The sequence below is a fragment of the Branchiostoma belcheri genome, unplaced genomic scaffold (assembly GCF_001625305.1).
Source record: "Branchiostoma belcheri isolate BF01 breed outbred unplaced genomic scaffold, Haploidv18h27 scaffold54, whole genome shotgun sequence".
Taxonomy (NCBI): domain Eukaryota; kingdom Metazoa; phylum Chordata; class Leptocardii; order Amphioxiformes; family Branchiostomatidae; genus Branchiostoma; species Branchiostoma belcheri.
Window position 1 is genome coordinate 1695994 of NW_017804176.1, and position 22002 is coordinate 1717995.

At 39.8% G+C, this 22002-nt stretch overlaps 2 protein-coding genes across 4 annotated transcripts in view; one reads left to right on the forward strand and one right to left on the reverse strand.

Annotated features, from left to right (window-relative positions):
* LOC109481177 (polyphosphoinositide phosphatase-like) overlaps window positions 1–21756 on the reverse strand; it is a 23526-nt gene extending 1770 nt beyond the window's left edge. The window contains exons 1-19 of the mRNA XM_019783681.1: window positions 21705–21756; window positions 19875–20040; window positions 7884–7982; window positions 7306–7432; window positions 6943–6997; window positions 6665–6817; window positions 6010–6254; window positions 5554–5685; window positions 5131–5231; window positions 4558–4720; window positions 4124–4221; window positions 3567–3700; window positions 2861–2994; window positions 2304–2481; window positions 1880–2046; window positions 1407–1548; window positions 994–1052; window positions 483–627; window positions 164–241 (exon numbers count right to left, since the gene is read on the reverse strand). Coding sequence (XP_019639240.1) covers window positions 164–241; window positions 483–627; window positions 994–1052; window positions 1407–1548; window positions 1880–2046; window positions 2304–2481; window positions 2861–2994; window positions 3567–3700; window positions 4124–4221; window positions 4558–4720; window positions 5131–5231; window positions 5554–5685; window positions 6010–6254; window positions 6665–6817; window positions 6943–6997; window positions 7306–7432; window positions 7884–7982; window positions 19875–19994 — 2330 coding nt within the window. The 5' untranslated portion in view covers window positions 19995–20040; window positions 21705–21756. The remainder of the gene's footprint in view (window positions 1–163; window positions 242–482; window positions 628–993; window positions 1053–1406; window positions 1549–1879; window positions 2047–2303; window positions 2482–2860; window positions 2995–3566; window positions 3701–4123; window positions 4222–4557; window positions 4721–5130; window positions 5232–5553; window positions 5686–6009; window positions 6255–6664; window positions 6818–6942; window positions 6998–7305; window positions 7433–7883; window positions 7983–19874; window positions 20041–21704) is intronic.
* LOC109481140 (microfibril-associated glycoprotein 4-like) lies at window positions 13487–16694 on the forward strand. 3 transcript variants are annotated; one of them, XM_019783637.1, is made up of 3 exons: window positions 13487–13661; window positions 14107–14574; window positions 15721–16694. In XM_019783637.1, the coding sequence occupies exons 2-3, from the start codon at window positions 14154–14156 to the stop codon at window positions 16386–16388; spliced, it is 1089 nt and encodes a 362-aa protein (XP_019639196.1). In that variant the 5' UTR covers window positions 13487–13661; window positions 14107–14153; the 3' UTR covers window positions 16389–16694. The 3 variants fall into 3 exon arrangements, with proteins under 3 accessions (XP_019639196.1, XP_019639195.1, XP_019639197.1); XM_019783636.1 differs by having other exon boundaries at window positions 13488–13628; XM_019783638.1 differs by lacking the exon at window positions 13487–13661 and adding an exon at window positions 13695–13803.
* Window positions 21757–22002: the final 246 nt, after the last annotated feature.

Consider the following 22002-nt stretch of genomic DNA (forward strand, 5'->3'; position numbering starts at 1 on the left):
GAGACTCGGGAGCTATAATAGGTTTGGTAACCAGGCTAAATTACGCAACAAATAAATGAATTAACGAGCAGTCACATGAATTATCTGGAGACCTGGTTTTATTGTAAAAAAGATATAAAGTAGTTTTTAGGCAAAGGGAATTAATAGACACAAAAGAACTCACCCAAACTTGCCGGTTGTTTTTCTGACAGCAAAGGGGCACGGGTCCGACTTGGGGTCACTTGGATTTGGCATGAAGTCCCTGTCAAAGAGAAAAGGCAATTTACATGTAGTAACTACAATGAGAATTAAATGTACATGAAGTCCCCAAAAATTGTATCTATGGTTTTTCTTCAAAGGCTGGTACACAATGCCATAAAAAGTACATATAAGGAAGTTTGCATCAAAATGAAACTACTGTATTTTTGTCAAATTCTGTAGCTGAAAAATTCCTTCCAAATCAATTTTCCTCACTGCTGAAGGAAAGGTCCCTTGTTGCTTACTTGATGGAATGTGGCATGTTACTGACAAACAGGTCCTCGAACACCGTCAGCTGGAAGGGTCGGTAGTACTCCGAGAACTCATCCAGCCTCTCGTCATCTCTACTTCCCCAGTGGACAACCTGCCCGTCCCTGTGGTCTCTGCACACTGGGGGAGAACATCGAGACAATGCAGTACTGATCTTTACGAAGGAATATTTAAGTCATGGTACTAAATACTATAAAAGCTACAGTATTGCTTCATGAGTTGGTCAACTTTGGCATAGAAAAATGGTTCTATGCATAGAAAAATGGTTCCTTGTTCCTTCTAGATATACATTGTATATGACAGGAGTATAGAGTCTGACATGAATGGAAAGGATACCGGCATTTTGGACAATCTTGATGTTGAATACAGTGGCCCTATGAACATCATGATAGCAAATATGATATCATAACAATAAAGGAGGCATACTTTTTCAATGAACACAGATCCTTTACAATACTAAATTACACATGACTTGGACTATCCTACCTTCATCCTGTGGTAAGGGTAGTGCTCGAAGGACTGGAATCTCCCACCACTGTGTGTAACTGTGGAAACAATAAATTTAAATAAAAATGTTAAACTACATGTATTTTCGTATAAATCAGCTCACTGATAAAGTAACTATCCTTTCCTTCAACTATGACAAAACACCATGCAATAATGAATTTTAAAAAATTCTTCTTAATTTTTGGCGACACCTCATGGGCAGAGTATTATTCTTAAGTTATTACTGTAACAGTGCCTCCTCCTTGAAGTTATTACAGTACCTCCTCCTGATCCTTTCTTACAAAACAAAGAAAAACAACAAACCTCCCCCAAAGAATTTCCTTGTCAATTTTTCACCATCATCATTTCAATTTTTTGGCGACACCTCAGGGGTGGAGTATTATTGAGGTTACCTCCTCCTGATCCTGGGGAAGTCCCCCCGGGAGTGGGTGTGGTGCAGGTAGTAGTCAGTCGGCAGGTCCCACAGGTTAGCACGCCCTTCATGGGGCAGGAACACTCCCAGGAACAGGTTAATCGCACTCTGCTTCTCAGCATCTATGTGTGTAAAAGGAAAACTGGTTTTGGTTATGGTTGTTGACTTAAAATCTAAAGGTTCTGGGTTTGAATCCCTTGCAGGCCCCAATGCTGTGTACTTGGGAAAGGTACTATCAGTCTTTAGTAGGAGATCCCAAGGAAGAAATTAAGGTCCTAAAAGTCTACCATAGTTGGGAGAAGGTTAAAAATAAGTGCTGAAGGTCTACCCTGAGAAAACATTGCTGGTACAGTAGTATCTAAGGAGAGTCTTGAGTAGGAGATCCCAGGAAGAAATTAAGATGCTAAAAGGCTACCTTACTTGGGAGAAGGTTAAAAATAAGTGCAGAATCACCTGAGAAGGCATTGCTGTAGTATCTGGACAGAGTCTGCATGATGTCCCGTGAATGGGAGGTCCAGGGAGACAGTTTCCGGTAAGACTGGATACTGTGGACCAGCTGGGAACCACCGTACTGTAGGGCCAGGGTGTCACCCATGTCCTCATACAACTCCTCAAACACTCTGAAGACAGCAGAAATTATAGATCATTATGTGACATATGCCTTTATGTACATGCCAATTATGTACATGTAATATGCAACATATTTTATGCCAAATTTGTTTTTGTATGGATAGTCAATCTGATTATTAGTAAAAAAAAGGTCTAAACAATAAAGCTCATACAGTGATATCCATATCAAAATGGCTTGCTTTGATATGATTTTTCCTCTTTACTGTAACAGTTCTAAAAATACATGTACGCTATTGTCAAATATTACCTTATTGCATCAGTGTCAAATTCTAATTTTGGATCCTCCAGCACCCCAAGTGAGTACAGTTGGAAAGCCAGGGCCACCTTCCCTGTCACAAACTGAGCTGTGTTGGTACGGTCCAGACAGTCCACACAGTTAGTCCTCAGTACACCGGTCTGGCGACGGCCAGATTCCTCCGCTACACCTGGGGGGAGGGGGACAAAAGGTCAGGCAGGTTTGATTCGCCTGCTACACCTGAATATGGGGACCCACAAAGATGGGAAGAACTGATTTGTCAGCTTTACCTGGATGTGGGATAGAAGTTTGAAGTCACCTGCATATGAGTACCCACAAAGCAAGACAGCCTTCATTTGCTACACAATGTGAGTTGCAGCTTCATTTGACCATTACGTTCATGTGAGCTAAAAGAGCCAATACTTAATGACAATTCAACCCCAAATTCAAGCTGTTAAAGCAGCAACATTTTTTTCCAATCTAGATCTAGTTAGCAGCCAAAAATGATGTACTTGTAATTCAATTCTGACATTTCCCACTGAACTGACTGTAAGAGTGGCTGACTGTACCTTGCATCTCACTACACTTTTCCTCAGGCCTGAGCTTGGTGCAGTACAGATGGGGACCACTCTTAAAGAACCCTGTCCTCATCACCACACGGTCTGCTATCTCACCCAGTCTCTCCATCACGTTCACATTCTTACTGTAAACAGTTCAGGAAAAACAAGGAAATCAGTCAGGAGGAAGGGGGGGCATAGGCAATCAAATCCAAGCAAGTCTTAAGTTCTATAATTATCCTTAGTCACAAAATAAACTCTTCAAGCCACATGTATTCTCTCAAACAATATTCCATGCATTGAAATTTGCATATTAAGTAGAAAAAGCCCAACAAAGTTACAGTAATTGTTATAACAGATAAACATGTCAATGATGGTGCAACTGTTAAAACTTAAAAGCAAAATTAGAACAAAGTTTTTTCTTTAGATCCCCATAGCTTGAATTGGGACATTTCACTTGTATAATTGCAAAACTTCATGCAAACCAATGCTGCATCAGAAACATAAAAGTTACAAGCCACCATTTTAGAAAAAAATTAGAAAGCTTATGATGGGAGGGGGGTTGGTAGGGTGCAAACACTGAAGTTTTTAGTTTGAGGATGCAGCAAGGGGGAGGGGGGCAATGGCAGTTACAACACTACTGTATATAAGCCAAACAAAGGGTTAAGGAAGGGTATGTGGAAAACATGGGGCTGTCCCAATTCATGCCGGCCTCGACCTCTTGGTGAACCTGGCCATGTCCCAGGCGATGTACTGGATGGCGTGCTGCGGGGGCAGGAACTGGTTCAGGTAGTTGATGGCGGAGACCAGTTCTTCCGTCAGGACGCTCTCGTGCTTTCTCTTCTCACGTTTCTGCAAACACAACAGGTGTGATTACTACAGGTTCTGTTGACGTGCTTTTCCAGCAGGTAATTCTTTAGTTGTGTGGCCTGTTCTTGAGCTATCTATAATTGTCATTACCTCTATCTACTCAGTCAAAATTGGCACCGGTGCACCACCTAGTGTCAAGAAGTAGCATTACAGCCTGGAGGAAGGTACTGGATATAGGCTACCAAAATGGTAGCATGTGAGCAAATTTTCACATTTATAAAAAAAAGAATCTATTCTTGATTATGATTGACAGTATCGTCTGCAATTGTACAAAACATACTAGTAATAAGCAAGTTGCTGCACTCAAAACAGAGGAACACTAATTCTGAAAACAAGGAATCATTATACAATGTATATTACAATGTAATACTATATACACCCAAAATATTGTTTTAGCTCTAATACCTTCACTAGGTTCAGGATGATGACAGGTGAACCATATCTCTTCATCATATCGTTGAAGTGAAGACCAGCAATGTACGCATATGGATCAGCCAAGTCCACTGCATAAAATCAATTGACACATGTTTGATATAATTTCTATTACAGAATCTTCACAAAGCAAAATGTTATAAGGGAATACAATGGTACAAGATTTAGAATGTTTTGGTTTTTAGTCACATTGTAGGGCATGTCACCTATTCTAGACATAGAAAAACAGTGGCAGCAACACTAGGACAAACTTTCCTTGTACATTTAGTACATTCTGACAAAGACAAACGTCACAATTATCATGCAGCAGTGTCCTCAATGTTACTGGTATTACCATGCTGACTCACTGCAGTTTTTGGAACATAAGACAGGTGTCCTCGCTGTCTAACGTTAGTTCATTTACTCACAGCCAATGGGAGGTTTGGGCATCATGGTGGTGATGTCCTGTGACCAGTACAGCGGCACGGAGCCCCGCATCTGGACGTATGCTGTGTAGCGCCCGCTGGCCAGCGACAGCACCGAGGCATCATGGACTATCTGCTCCGTCTCAACCTCATTGGCTACCTGGCCCTGATTGACATACATTCAAATACTTTCAATTATAACAGACACTAATGAAATTATGTGTATAATAATGTGTATAATTATGTGTATTTCTCTTGAAAATACACAGTCCTTGGCTAGTATATTGTGTTATCAAGAGCATCCACAGGAAATAACCTAAGATTTATAATGGTTGTAAGAGTGGTAGGATAAAAACAGTAGCGATATCTACAGTACAAAGCATGTAGTAAGTTTTTCCTTCATAGCTTGGTGATGTTTAAGGACAACGAAATGCAACTCAACTTTGATATTTCTAACACCATTAAAGTGTTGAAAGGTTGCAAAATTGTACATCTTACAAATGGAATATCGTTGAACAGCAAAACAAAGAAGAGAACATCCACGAACTAAGCATTATGAAGATCTTAAATTCTCACCTCACAGTTGGCTCCCCTCTTTAAAAATCTGGTCCCAGCAAACAGAATGGACCGACGTGCAATCAGTGTGATGAAGATAGGACGGCCATACACACACACATCTGACATTATGTGTCAAGGTACAAAATTCTGTAGTTTTGTCACACACTAGAAATCCTCCAACAAAACTCAAAACTATCACATCTGTATTAAAAATGTGTCCTTTTAAAGGTGTAGAGAAAAATTGATTAAAAAAACGTTCTTTACTGAACAATTGTTAAAGTTTTCAGTGTACTAGCACCATGGTACTAGTTATCTACATGTATTTAAACAGTTAGTTGTAGTGCCAGATATAATGTATGTCTGACAAAATATTACACATTGATTTCAACCCATTTTACAGTAAAGTAAATACTGCAGAATACTGGCTGTATGAAAGGATACTTGACTGTGCACAGAAGCCGTGTATGATGGACATTCTCCAGTCCGGGTGGACTCTGTCCTCAAACTTCTCCAACATGTGGCTGTTCCACACATACTTGTACTCTGGGCAGTTCTGGACTCCACAGATATGACCTGAAAAATGCCAATGTCATATTCATTCATAGATATTAATCCTAACACTGACATACAGTATACTAAAATATAATGTCATGTAAATACAAAATTTATGTATTCCATTTCCTCAGTTTTGTGTCCCTTAACTGAACTTGACACATTTTATTATTTCAACTTTCAGTTTACCCAAACTTTATCTTTTCCTTAAGCAAAATCAATGAGAAATGATTCAATTATTCCAAAAGACTGTATTTTTAGGATAAGGTCACACTAATATGTTTTCTTAGTTCCCATACATACTAAACTGATATGTACAGAAAAGATAACAGTTAGTGTGTAAACCTTTTTCTAGCTCCACGTTTGGCACAGATTCCTCTATTTTCTCGTCTCCGCTTTCCTCGCTGGTTTCAAACACGTGATCCTTGGTCCCCTCTTCTTCTCCCTCCTCCTCCTCATCATCATCATACTCATCATCATCATCTCCAGAGTCCATCTGTTTGTCCTGTTTCCTGGTGCGTCCGAACGGTAGGAAGTTACAGGCAGCCGTCAGGTTAAACTGTAGTGTGTGAGTCAGGTCATAGCTGTAGCTGTGGAAGAGAAAAGGGGAAGAAACATAGTCAACATCAACCCTCATATTATACATGTATATTCTGCCAGGTTCCCAACATTAGAAAAACAGTCTTTCCAAGGCCTTTTCAAGTACATGTATGTATGTATCAAACCAAGGACATTATACACATATTGTCCTTGATCAAACACTTGGCTGAATAATCCAAAGTGTGTGTTCATCAGGGATTACTGATGCTATAATTTGATAGATCTTTTCAAATACACCATTTTGATTTGACATTTTTAAGTCAAGATATGTGTTGGGTTCTCAAATGTACAAAACTCCACCACACACAGACTCAACAGCTTAATTAATGCTCTTTGCAAGAAATGCTAAAAGTCATGTAAGAAGGTCCCTCTAGCAACTAAATGCAGTACTGCATGATACCTGAAGTAGAAGTTGCTGGAGAGGTCCACATTTTGGAAGATCTTGACGTATCGTGACTCGTCAGGGTGAGCGTAGCGGACACTGTCATTGGGTATGTAGATCATGCTGGTGTCTTCTATCTTATAGATAGTGTGACCACCGAGGATAGCAACTCTGAAAGATTTATAGGAAAGTTTTCATCAAACACTCTGACCATCATATGCTTGTACAACTGTTAAAAAGCAAAATATAAAATTTTATTGATTGATGATTGAAGAAAAAAAATAGTAATTACTTACCGTCTTCTCTTGGTGATTAACACTATGTAATAACCCTCCAGGAATCGGACAAAACCTGTAAAATTAGGTGACGAAATAACATGATCATTGTATAATTAGTTCTGGTGCAATGGTATAACAATATCATAACAAAAGACATTCAGATATATTGATATCTGATTATTCACCAATATCCAAAAAGGAAGTAGACAAAAAACTTAGCCCAATGGAAAATGTAAACAATTTCAAACTAAATATGGGCCAAATTCTATCTTTTAAGTTCAATTCCTTACTGTGCATTATGGCTGACATTTACTGAACTAGCCAATTGGGAAAAAGATAAGTAATGTTACACTACAGTAACTGTTGTATTATTCTACTCACCAACGATGCCGAATGCAGACACCGTTCTGGTCAGTCCTGCCCCGCCCTTCTGAGCTGGACGTGTGGCTCTGTTCCCCACATCTAACATAGACAACAGCTCCCGAACCTCACGCTGGGTGTACTCAACCTGGAAAGAAGACAGATGTGTCTTTTAAAACAAGGTTACAATTGGCACTACTGGTACATGTACAGTTTGTATCATAGGATAGGAGGGTATTACTTCAAACAAGATTAGAAGTCTTAAAATGTCTGCAACCATGTATGACACATTCTGATACTAATGAAGCTTGAGGAAAAATAAAAGGACAGACCTACACCCCATTGAAGGCAGATAAAAACTATAGTCTTTATGACCACACCTGGGCACTTACGGTAATGTTGTATTGAGGTCAACTTAGTTACAGTATCAATGACATTTGCTACCAAATGTACAATGTACATGTATATGTCTCACTTTGCAAACAATACATGACTATACAATGTCATAATAGATAATACGTAAATGTCAGTGTCTTTATTTGATCAACTTAATAAAAGGTAGGTTATAATGACCAAATGACATGTAACATATAACATACCTTATCATCAATAATGACTAGCTCCTTGGGCTCCGTCCTGTCAATCTTAAGAACTCTGAACTTAGTCTCTCTGTTGTTGGACCCAACCAGGAAGAATCGCTGCAATTTAACAATTCAGAAGATCGATTTTACATAGTACTCAGTATACTGAATGCCATACATGTACCATGTTCATTTTCTCTGACATACATGTTTGTCTTTCATTTAGCAGTGACTCATTTTGAAGGTCATTTAGAAACAACTTTTCTTCACATTCATTTTGCATTTGTCTCAAATCTCCTTAACATGGTACAATGCTAATACAGTATCTGCCATAACTAGGAAGTGAGAAATTTTGAGTGTAACAAATTCTAAAATGGTTACAGCACTAAAACCTTGTCATGGTTTGAATTAAATGATTTCATAACAATACATGTACTAATAAGACAGCCTTCAAATTCAGGTTCTCAGAATCTTGCAGCCTTTGTATAGATTAAAGGCACAACTGCATGATAATGCATAATTAGAGAAGACAAGCTTGGTATGTCAGCTACACATAAGCGTCTAACAATGCCATATCTGTGCCATCTTTTTTATCATATCTCCCTGGGTTGTCTGGCCGGAGTCGCCAGTTCTAACTGTTTACAGTAAAGACACAACATCCCCCATCTCCTGTCACTTATCAGGGAAATCACTGGCCCTACAGCCCACCAATACTGCACATCCTCTCACCTCTTCCTCAATATGCTCAGCTACTGTAAAATGTTGAAATATTCGCGGTGTTTTTACTTTGGCAGTTTTTGTGGTGTCCTCTCCCTGTGAATTCATGACACCACAAATACTGGTTTTGTTTGTTTGTTTGTTTGTTTCGTGTAACCAGTAAACTGGCTTTAGGCGTAACATACCAGTTTTGTACATGTAAGTGCAAGCTGCGAAAGACCGGACTGTAAGGTTTGAACCACTCACACTAGGAAGGTCCCCTACTCTTTTAGATAACGTGTGTGGGGTGTGGCTCTCACATATCAAACAGTGAAAACCTCCTTTCCTCTGCTAAGTCACTATAAGTCCCAGTGAAAATAAATGAAATTACAGTAATTTTTTTTTTTGGGGGGGGGGGTGGAAAAATAGAAAGTATTTCTGTGGGGGGTCCAGGAAGTCTGCTGAGCTGTTGTGACAACAGTAACGACATGAAGTCCGGTCTGAGGGGGGCGGCAAACGGGCAAGCCCGCATTACTGTAAATTCACTTATTATTCCTTCCAGTTCAAAGACTACTAGGCTAATTAAGCCAAGAAGTAAGTATAACACTGCTTCACACCAGCAACCCAAAATATTAGTAATGAGAGAACATATTTTAAGCAATATGATTAGTAGAATACATATTCTGTTTATACATAATCATATAATATTGTGACACAGTCACTGTTATGTTGTGTATATGGACCTTGCAAAACTGAGCGGCACCTTTGAGTTGAGAAAAGTCCATAGTTCTGACTGTAATGTGCAGGCACTATTAAAAGTTGCTACAATCATTTATACCAGTATGTGGCAGTACTACTAGTAGTCAGAATTTCCGAGTATCTGAGCGCCTTCATGGTATATCTCTTCGGAATCCGCGACTACCCAACCTAAGACTGAGCTAGATACGATCGGCTAGTCTGGAATGGGCAAGTGAACAGCGGGTCTCGGACGGACAAAAAGCAATCTATTTCTACAGCCTCTACAACCTAACCATCAAGGCATGCTGTTTAGGGTAATTTGTCTTTTACTTAAAGAGCCTTAAACTTACTCATGTATGTTGCCAACAGAAAATGTTAGAATTTGAACGTATAATTCTCGTAAGTCGGGTTTGAAGCTTTTTCGGCGGCGTCCGTGCACAAAGGCTAGCGACACGCCTGCCAGACGCGCTCAGTTTCAGTCTGAAGATGTTCTATTGTCCGCTCGACCCATCCCAGACACACGCACAGATCATATCTGACTCCGCCATTGTCAACACTTGGACTTACTACAAACTTGCTTGCCGGCACGTTCTGACTCGGGCTTTGCGAAAGAACGAAAACGGTATTTCTGCTTTCCGCATAGTTTGTACGCAACGCGATTTGAAAGTTGGTACAACATGGACGCACTCTTTTGTCTGGATTTTTGCCCTAGGTAATAGTCATCATGGACGTGTTAATAATAGTGTAAGTTGTATGTATAATCAAAAGGTTTTACAGAATTATTCTATAGTTTCTTCTACTTAATCATAATCTGTAAGAGCTAAAAAATGAGCTTTTGTTTAAGTTGATTAATTTCCCAAATGTGAATATACAAAAAAATACAAAAGCGATCTTTTTACTTTTTTTTTCAAATCAGAAAAAATGACGCAGTGAGAACCAAGACATTACTTTGGAGTGGCCTGAGGGAATTACCCATTGTCACTTTCCAGGTGTGGCACTGAGCTTTCTTGGAATAGGAGAGGGCCAGGTTATGGTAGAGGAAACACTGTCATGTACACAGGTAAAGATGCTTACTACATCTAAAACAGCGGGCAAAGTGTTTACGCAGACATTTTCGTGTAAACTCAAAAGTTATTTAGCCACAAACACGACTTACATAGTGAACCACTAGCTTCTTTTAGCAAAGGACAATTTTAGTGGCTATCTAACAGGTCTTGGTTGTTGGTTGAACTAGCACTACCCTGCCTGTTATCACCATAGACACTGAATAAAAGAACATCTATTCCGAATCGGTAATATTCACAACTTTTAGCAAATGTAGACTTTAAATGGACAGACAACAAACAATTCTCATACATGCAAATCAACATTTCTACAATAATGTGACAGTCAATATGCATCTTTAAAGTCTAAAAGATTCCAATTCCAGATATACATAGACCTTTTAGTCAATTGCAATATAACATTTTTCATCATTTTATTTCCATCCAAACAATATTAAATTACCAACTTTCAAAAATATGGGGGACTTTTGTTTAAACCTCCACTGTACATCATTTTCAAATTAAGTAAATTAATCTATACAAAGAGAAGTTGCAAAATGGATGCTAGAAGTAGAAGACTCTTGATCAAATTTGCTAAAATTTTGTTCACAATTTTGTCCAAGCTCGGTCATGGAGTTGCCAAAATCATCATAAAATACAAAAATTAAAACATTAACACATTATTAACAGAAATCACTGCAAAAACTATCAGTTCTTACAGTAACTGACTATCATTTCCTATCCTTTTCCCGTGCTGTAGACACCTTACGCTGTGCAGGAAGCTGACTTCATGCCATAATTACTCTTAATTAGCCACCGTAAACAAAAACAATAGATCACCCCCTGCCAGACGCTTGTCAACGAGGTCTATTGTGTCTAATTTCCCGTTGTGTCCTCATCAAAACAAACAGAGCCAAGGGTCCCCCACCCCAGCGTGCAACCACAAAAACCTGCAAACAAAAGACCCAACCCTACGTCTCAAACAAGCCGCATTGTCTGTGTTCTTGTAGTCTTCTTCAGAAGAGGAAGAGAGGGATTGTCTTTGGATGGTCACATGCTGAGAAAAGAGAATGGTGTAGACAAACACCACTCAATTAAAGGAATGGAGAAAATTGATAATTTGCAGGAGATACCTCCCAGAAAGGATAACACACAATAGGGGTTACAAAAGAACAGTAGCTACGGTATTGCTAAAGACAGCATAATTATCTGGAGAGACAATGTAATTTACAAATCAATCCAACGATTTTGGCCTCTTTTTATTTGTTCTTCTGTAAGTAGAAGAATTATTCTTTCGCCTAAATTTTGTTACATTTGTGGGGTTTTGTCAAAGTCAGTTAGTTTTGGGCTGACATATATCTAGTATGTTTCGATATTGTCCATTATTGTAATCACACCAAAATTATGTTATATGACAGTACAAGATTTACGCTGTCAAAAAATCCTTACAAAATGTAAGACTGCTCTTTGTACTTTATTCCAAAAGCTTTTGCCTATTAAACCAGACCATCACCGTCTTAAAATATATAGACTGACATACATCATTATTTTGTAATCTAAATATAGCATAGATTTTAAGTCTTGCATTAACTGTTGTCATTGTACATTTGTGTACGATTGTCAAGTTAAGTTCTTTAAATTCTTTAAGCTACAGAGAAGTTTGGATGTCTTTGTGAAGCACATCCTGTCACCAAGACTCCTTCAAGTTTGCTCCAGGGCCTGTCAACAGCCGGGATGTGTATTGTAAACATCTTACATATTATGGGTTAGTAACAGACAAATTGGATGCATGTACACGTACTGACCAGGGCTGAGTGAGTTATGTCTGAGAGGAGTCGCCACACCAATTTATTTCTTGGTTGTCAGCTCAATTTGACAGATTCACTGTTTTCTTATTTGGAAAAAACAAAACGTACATGTGCCCAACTAGGACTAGGAGGTTCAAATCTGAAAATGCTCATTTGTTGGCACTGTTAAGTTGAAGAAAGTCCTTGTCTCCCTACCTTTGTAGTTGTTACACTTTTGATTAGAAGTTTATAAACTTCATTGTTTGAAATTTGAATCAGAAATGAGACTAGTATGCTGACTTTGCGACTTCTATTTGGGGCTATTACAGGATGCCTCATTATATTGCCCACCTGTTTTATTGATTTCCTACAGAAATCTAAGAACCAAAAATCAAACTAATGCAGCCTAAAAATAGAAGATGCCATGCCAGACAGGTTAGCTATTTTGCCAGGCAGCATCATGATTGACAGATTGAGGAAATAGGTGTCTGCGTGTTTTTCTCTGCATGATTTTATCAGTAAATCCAGGGGGTGATGATGGCATCCACGGTGGCTATATGGCTGAATGAAGCATCCTGGTCCCTGCTTTAGGTATTTCCCTCCCCCTAGGCAAGGTGTGCCCTTTGTGCTCTCGGAAAAACTGATTCCGATGCACAAAAGGTGTCGCAAGCAATAGTGGTGGTAGAGATGCATAGTAGTAATATGTTGAGAGATTTTACACTTTTTAGTACAAGATATTTCAGTATCTTGAACATTGACCATTAGATTTTCCAATATTGCAACAGCTTTTTGAGATGATTTAATAATTCTAAAAAAAATAGTTTCAAAAAGGAATGGTTTCTCTATTTGGCGACCATTTCGTGAGAAAGGGCGGACACTGAGTTGGCATGGTTGTCAGTATTCTGGAATTTGTAGTCTGTATCAGCTGTTGACTTTCCGTTGTTGATAAAACAAAACTCAGTGTTGCTACTGTTAAACTGGAAGGACCACCTGCCCTTGATCTCAGACCATGGTAAAAAATGTGAACACTCTCAGGGCATACGTCATGTCTCCTGTAAGGATTCGCCAATTAAAGACACAGTTTTATATATTTCCTTGGTTCTTGCACATCAAATTGTCTTGACTTTAGTTGGCAACAAATTGGTCTGACAGACTTCCTAATCTTTCATAATCAGATTTATTAGTGAGGCCGTAACACTAGCTGGTAATGTCATGACATCACCCTAATGCATACCTCCAGATGTAAATCAATTACAACTCTAGGGAAAAGCGTGACATCCCCTTTACCAAATATGGGCATGCCATACCCACCTTTGCATAATCTAATTAATCCCCTGGCACCTGATTGGTGGAGAACAAAGGCACCTGATTCTGGCGGTTCTGTCCACCTTTTCCCACCCAGGAGGATAATTAGCTAAGTGTGTATAACAAGGGAAGGCCTCCAGACTTTGTCTGTTACTTCCTGTTGGTGTAAGACAGTACAAGGTGCTTGGCAAGAGGTAAGGAAATTGTGCAAAGAATGTACTATTAGGGTGAGCTGCTATTTTTATGCTGCGTAGGTTGTGGGCTGACTGTTGCCAGCTGTGATTTCCAAGGCCATTATATATACTTTAAGTTGCATAGCATAGATTACGCCAGGTCAGTTCAGATATACAGATACCATACAGCACAAAGGTAAGCTTAGGCTCTAGATGTGTATTGCAATTCTTCTGAAGAAATTCCCTTCTTTCTAGTATTCTACGCCTTCTTTTGAGTATCAGCTTTCTTTTATTAATCCCAAGCTTGCCTTCTATCAAAAGGCTGAATGTGGAGTACAAAGCTTTATTTCAAAAGATTAATATTAGTTTTTTAAGGAAAAAAGTTCTTCAACTATGATAATGTGTATCTGTTGGAGTGAATACACAGACACTACAAAAGTTAATTTCTTGACTTTGTGCCTGCATGTCGTGCCCTGCTGAATCCTGTCTGTTATTTCAGGGTTTAGGTCCACCAGGCGTGCGCTCAGTGACAACAAACAATCCACCATGTGGTTGGCTTCACCCTTTCTCAGTCTGCTACTCCTGGTCCTCGGCGCCGGCGGACAGTCCACGCTCAACCAAGAACGGCGCTGCGGGCAGTACACCAACGAACGTCTCGGGGACGGGAACTGTCGTTTCACGGCCGTCATCCCGCAGGACGCCGACGGAAAATGTCCCAACCCCTTACAGTGCACCGAGTTCACCAACCTGATGAACAATGTTACAGCGCAGGAGGAACAGGCAAAGATGCTACAGAACAGAGTCACGGACTTGGAGAACGTGAACAAGGACTTGAACCTGTTGTTGGAGACGCACACGGACACCATCGCACAGCTGCAGAGTAAACTGCACCAGGTCATGGAGGTCATCAACAGTATGCAGAACCACAGCGTGGTCAACGATGCACCAAACAAAGTTACTGACACTGGTGAGTAAAAACTCTGATTCATCTTACTTCTTAGCCTACTGACTGCTATTGTGTAGTTTTAACTCAACAAGAAAGACTCAAGACTTTACTCAGAGCCCAAGAAGACTCTAAAAGTACATATGTCAAGTGATAATGTCACTAAAATTGCATCTTCTATGATTTTGATGCTACATAATATATTAGGCTGATTTCACTGTTTGCATGTACTTCAAGTTATTGACTTGAATATCCTTACCTTTTCTTTTCTCTGTACCAAATCTTTGCACTAAATCAGGCACTAAATCTTGGCCTCTACATTTTGACAAGGTTCCAAGACTGCCTGAGTGAGATATTGGAAAGAACCCAGGCCTACTTAAAACAAGCCTTGCCAGTGGCATAACAAATTGATGTACATCTGAATTATTTAAAGGGGCTGCCTGTAAGTGGGCATGATTTGGCAGGGGAAATGGAGTCAGGTGCCAGGATATACCTGTTGATTGGTTACCGTACATCCACTTATCACTGCGTACTAGCATATTCCTTTCCATATACACACAAGATCTTGAATTCGTATTTGAATTCGTACAGTAATACAGTTTACAGTAATCTACTATAATCCTACAATTATTTACAGAAGAAAAATGATTGTATCGTCCTTAGAGTAAAAAATTATGGTTTTATATAGGACTTTGATTGACACATGATTCAAGATGATCTGTTACTTGTAATCCGATAGGTCCCAATAGTCCATTATGCTATGACAGGTCATACATGTGTAGGACAGATAGACAGAAGATTGAATGTAGACCATCTGCTGCCATTAACTCTGTAATGGTACGGATTTGGGGATTTTTCCTCATTCCTGTGTCACATACAAGTTATGTGCATGTTTTACCCTTTGACAAGATCAAGAAATCCATCATGTTAAACATGAGGTAGAGCCATACATCTGGTTCTGGATTGACAACTGAGCAATAGTGCCCCCTTGCAGAAATAAAGCAAACTGCACTTTGTGAAGCTGAGTATGGTCAATGTTTGTGAGAAAAATAAGTAAGATTTGTAGAAAACCACAGTTTGTATAGAGAGCACTTGAAAATAATAGTGGTACAGAATCTATTGCTGTTGAATGACTTCTAATAGAAGAATCTGTGTCTATTGTTATTTCAGGCCCTGAGGTTCCTCGGGACTGCGCGAGTCTGTACCGTTTGGGTCACAACACGAGCACGGTGTACAGCGTAACTCCGCAAACCTCCCCACAAGCTGTCCCCGTCTACTGCGATATGAACACCTCTGGCGGCGGCTGGACTGTGATCCAACGCCGCGTCAACGGTTCCACTGACTTTCAGCGCACGGCCAACGAATACAAAGTCGGGTTTGGCGAAGTCGACACCGAGCATTGGCTCGGCAATGCCATCATCCACCTACTAACCAATCAGGGAGCGTACAAACTGAGAATCGATATGGAGGATTGGGAGGGCGAAAGGCGCTACGCGGAATACGGACAGTTTCGCGTCAACAGCGAGAACGACAACTTCCGCCTTCTTGTGAACGGTTACTCCGGAACGGCGGGCGACGCCTTCTCGTGGTATCACAACTACCAGGCGTTCAGCGTACCGGCACCGGGAAATACCTGCGCCATTTTGTCCAAGGGTGGGTGGTGGTATAACTCCTGCTTCTACGCCAACCTAAATGGCAAGTACTACCGTGGTGGGGAGTACGGAAATTCTGGCTCCAGTATTCCGGACGGAATAGTCTGGAATCACGAGGACTGGAGAAATACAGACTATTACTCCCTCAAGTTTGTTGAGATGAAAATCAGACCAGCCAACTTTTAATCCAAGAATAGTAACAAAACAGAAGTGCAACAAGTACTGTCCTTATATAAAGTATCAAAAGATGTACATTATATATGTTATATATAAGTTAAAGTAACACAAGAATGCACTCAAAAGACTTCAACTGTTTGCTTGCAATAATGTGTATTTAAGAACCATGAATGATGAGAAAATCTTAATATTTCTTCCTGTACATAATACATACATACATGTAGAGATAGAGGCTTCAATATTTAACTTCTCAGCTCTATAGACTTGTGAATAAAGATTATCTTCAAACCATCAACCTGGATTTGACTAAAATGCATTTGATTTTTCTATTCATGTCATTTTGCTCAGACACGTGAAAGTACACGTGCAGTGGTCGAAATACTTTTTTTCCAGTGGTCTGCAATATTGCAGAAGAGTCAAAATTTTGTTCTGCAATCTGAAAATGCTTTCTGCAAATACACAAGCCTCCATACTACAACCTTCTCAAACCATTAATGTCTTTTTTACATCATATATAGCTTTGTAGATCTGTAGCATTAATGGAATTCTTTTATTTTTAATCTATCACTCTTTTAATTTCAGACTTTATAGATCCTTCTCCATAGAAAATTTATCATTTACTGGTATCTCCATGGGTCTTTCACCGCTGTCTCCTACTACAAGCTACTACAACTATAAAGTCATACCTTACCTGTAAATGTACTAGTAATCACACCCACATATCATCCTTCCACACAACATACTAATAAAAGACAAAAAAAAAAAACTTAACTTTTAAGCAACTCGATATGATTTTGGTGCTACCTGAAACGGTCAGACTACTACCTTTTGTCAGTGACACTAAGAGAATTGCAGGTTTATAAGCACAAACTATTGATTCATATGCAAATTAGTGAAGACAATTTTTTGTAAGTCCAAAGGGAAACAAAAGATAGACAAGTCAAGACAAGGATGATGCAAATTAATGAAGAAGGCCAGAGAGTTCTAGTTTGCTAAATTGAAAACTATTGAATCTGGAGCCTATTTTTCCTTCTGCAAAATTGCAGATTGTATGAATTTTTCTTCTGCAATCTTGAAAACCTATCTGCAGATTGCAGACTGCAGACAGGTATTTCGAACACTGACGTGTGTACATGTAGGTGTAGGAAGGACAGGCAGGCAATAGTACTTATGACATGAATATGCAGGATGAAAATCATGATTCATTACTAATTGCTACATTGCAATTAAAAGTCTTTTACACCAGTAATAAATATATCTACATTTTGCATATACATGTACAGTGTACTCAGTGAAATTGGGTGGTGTAATTGTGACAAAAGTCAACTGGCTAGTTTAGCAAATGGAGTGTGCACGTGTTTGGGGTGTGTGTGTGGTCAGGGTTGTAGGAAGGATTCAATTTGAGTGTAGTGGTACTGGCCGCGTGGCCATGGCAGGGGAGCTAAGCGACCGAGAACAGGATATTGCGGAAGGGGGATACGCCCCATTGCGCAGTGCGGAGCTTTTGAAAATTTGACCTAAAAAATGGCCAAAAAAACAAACAATGGTGGTACACAGTATGATAACCATAAAATTTCGTTTCTTAACCTTTTCACTGACAGAGGTAGTCATTTAGCACCTAATATAATCTGTACATATCAACAAATATGGCAACAAGAAGGAGGTTAATGATAAGTACTTACAAGTTAAAAACACTCATTTTTCCAATGGGTACTCCCAAGACTGACACATGTTATCAAGGCCTTTTCAATAATGTATACTGCACAGTGTATGCTGCACTCTAGTAGATCTCTTGAAAATTACTTTTCAATGTGGCAGTCTTAGGATACCTGGTGGAATTACGACAGTTTATTACCTACAACAAAAACAAGAAGCCATAGGCGACAATTCTCCGTGAAGTATTATATATTGCAACAAAAAGAAGTAGCCATTGGCGACAATTCTCTGTGAAGTGTGATAAATCGAACAAAGAAAAATTGTTTAAACGCGCGTCGGCTCAGTCATCTTAAGTCGCAACAACCAATCAGAGATGCGAAATGCCGACACGTGACGCGGGATTTTCATACAGTCTAAACAACGGGGAAGGGCGCGCGATGCCCGAAATATTTTTGCGTCAATATTCAGCGCCGTGTTTCAAGAGATTAATACCGGGAAACAAATTCTTTTCTTGTTTTGAACGCATAAACATGCATTTACGCTAATCTAGTATGATTCAGGGTTACTTTTTTTACCTGCCATGGCCAGATTATCTAAAGATGTGTGTATTGTGTGTACAATCTACAGAAAGAGAAATGTACATCAGGTCCGATCATCCGATTTTCACGTTTCGGTTTTTTGGACTCGGTTCATGAACGTATTTTGGTTTGGCTCCTGGAATGTGCGAACAAAATGACTCCCGGGACTGTCTACAGGGAACACTCGCACATTCGCGGTGTATCAGGACGGCGCGACTGGTCGGCATTAGCGCAGTCCCTGCAATTAGTAACAGTTGCACATCAATCCGGCCGAAAGCATGATTGTGTAACACAGGCTACTTCTTCATATACCGGCTCATACTACACGACGCCTTTACAACTAGCAAATCATAAAATTACCCGATCTACTAGTACTGTATGTGCGGTTTACCAGCCCCAGACCACATCCGACCACGAGGCAGAACACATTGATGGGTTGCTCAAAAATATTGTCCATGTTTACAAAGAGCTGCTCCACTAACACTATGGAGCGGCCCAACCCAAAAATATTGGCCATTGGCTAGGACGACCGGCCAGTTGCTACGTGACTAAATACACGCCGCCACTAGGTCGCGATCGCCACACCCGACCAGTTTGAAATCGATAGGATTACGTTATCGGTATTAACATTTCCTAATGTTGACCTCTGACCACCCCACATTTCCGTCGTCCCCATCAGCCCCGCCGCGACTTACTACCGGTGACATAAACGGACGACAACATTTCAACGACATGGGGATGTTTCGAAAATAACCATTTACTCCAATATCAAAACAGCTACGGTAAAAATAAAAAGACGTGCATCATCCCGGACATAATGCCACACCACATGCGAAATTACACAAAAATGCGACGTACGGAAGAATGCGTTTTGGCTGCGAACATCTTCCAAAAAACTTGGCATCTCTTAACCATGGGCAAAAACATCTGGAACCACTTATCAAAACCACCCCGTATCTGCATGAAGTTCCACCCCCCCCACTGCTATTCCAAACAACGCGTTTTTCTGGACCATTCCAATTCGCCTCGTAATTGTAGGGGTGCGTCTGCAATATTACATTGACCGCGAAAGCAGCAACGGCAAAAATACACATTCGTGCATCAACACGGGCATGCCCGCAGACGGCGTATAAAATTGCGTGCCGATTACACAAAGAGAACCCAGTGTTTTGACTGCGAACACGAAAAATCAGCCGATCACAACACTCCGTCCGGAGGTCCTGACCTCCTTCACGGAGTAACAAAAGATGTTTGTACTTACCGCTTTAGTTTCGTACAAGACGATCCTCTGTACTGAGGATATAAGAGGAACCGGCCGCATGGTGGGATGTCCAAGTTTTCCCTTTGCCGAGCGAACTTGTTCCTTCTCTGTGTCTAACATGGTACGGTGGTCGTCTTCAGAACATCATGTAACTCCAAACTTTCTCCTGCAAAATTCATAAAGCCTTAAGGTTGATCATATCATGGTTTATAAATATATGTGCAATGCTTAGAATTGTTAACCTGCATATGCAGGGAGTATTTTGAGCCCTAAATGTTATAAATTTATCTCATTTTTTGTTGTCTGACATCATACATCATAACCAGTCTATCATGAGATTGGCCAGGTTTCCATGGGTCTAGGAGATTAATTCGGCTTCCAGAAAATCAACACACCTGGGGAGTTTGTCTGGGATTAGATGTCATTAGTTATACTAAATCAGAGTGGGCAATATTCCCCAGAGTATGTTATACAAGAGAGCATAATTTGTCATACCAGAGTGCATGTTACCTTTTATTTCTATGGCAAGGCCAATGCTTCATCACTTAAAATCTTACTCTGTAAAATGGACTCTAAAGTCTAAGCTCTACACCCAAATTTAAAAAAAGTGGTGATAACCATTTTTTTTTCAACTGGTAGCTTATAGATCACTGTTCTATATTCATATGTTGGAAGAAAATATGATATCTGCAGATAGCATATTGGAAACTTTCTGAACTTAGTACATGTTCCAGCAAAATCAATCCTTTTTTACATGCATGATTATATTAAATACAATACAGAGCAAAGAAGTAGCACCATATCTTGGCTTGGCTTCATTGTAATTGTGACACGATATGGGTACAAAATTAATATCCGAAGTGGAAGCTACAGGATTACTTTTGACAGGCCACAGCTGGTAGTCAGATCTTGCTAAGCCGTACACTGAGCTGTTGCACTGTGCACTGTGACTAGACAATTTATCATTTCAAAGGTGACTGAGCCTTTGCTATGAGACAAGGGAAATCCTATCTTTTGCTTAAGTACATCATCATCCCTGTCATACAGTATATCTTACTAAGTTCTTAGTTATCAAACATTTCATTTTGTAGAAAACGTCAGATGTATAAATCCCCCATCATCCTCATATTGCATATTGAAGTGCTGCAGTGTTATTTTTACAGTTTTTGAGATTAATAAATGCAATTGGAACAGGTCCCAAAATGTATGACTGTGTCAAGGATGTTTGAAAAAGAAACTAATGATGCTGTTGTATTTTAATATTCATATGATCTATTTTTACTTTTTTTCCGGGGGGTGTCTAGTTGTTCATGTATACATGTATTTGGAATTTCTCAGATTAGTTGCACCCTAGGCAACCTGGTTTTACGTCTAGGTTGTCCTAGAGCTAAGTTACCCTTGATTTCTACCTCCATAATTATACAGAGCTATTTTGCTGCTTTTGCCAACCAAGAAAAAACCTTATCATAATATTAGATAGATCTCACAACCCTGAAATGACGGCATTCGGTCTGCTTCAGACAAGGTTGGGTTGCCCAAGCAACCTTTGGCTACAAACAGGTTGCCTTAAACAGAAATCTTGCATTCTTAAGGTATGGGCACTCCGCAGCATATATCATAAACCTTGAGCGGCAGAATTTCTACCTGCCCGGCCCAGCCCACACCCATTCACCGCCCCTCCCCTTGTGTTTCCCGCAATCCTGTCGTTCTACAACTCTATAGACTTATTAAATAAGCCTTAAATTGTCTAATTCAGGTTGAAAATACCGTTTTCATGCACAGTAGTTTTAGTATATGCGTAAGAAAGGGCCAGGAAACTGACTAACTCACCAAAAACACGCGATGGCGGCCATTTTGGTTTCACGAGACCTTTTTGGAATGATCCATTCTTTAGAATAGGGGGTGCACACTATACACACAAAGGTACAACTTGGTTAATCCTCTAATTTGTATTAGTAGAATTAGAAAGGTAAAGTATTGGAGTTAATACAGTTCTTATTTGATGCTTTTGCTGTCTCTAATCAAATTTTACCTGCTTCCCTATTAGTGAATGGCATGACCTAATCAGGAGAGCGTCATCTAGAGTTGGATTTAGAACTGCAGCGTGAATATTTTCTCTCTCTCTCTC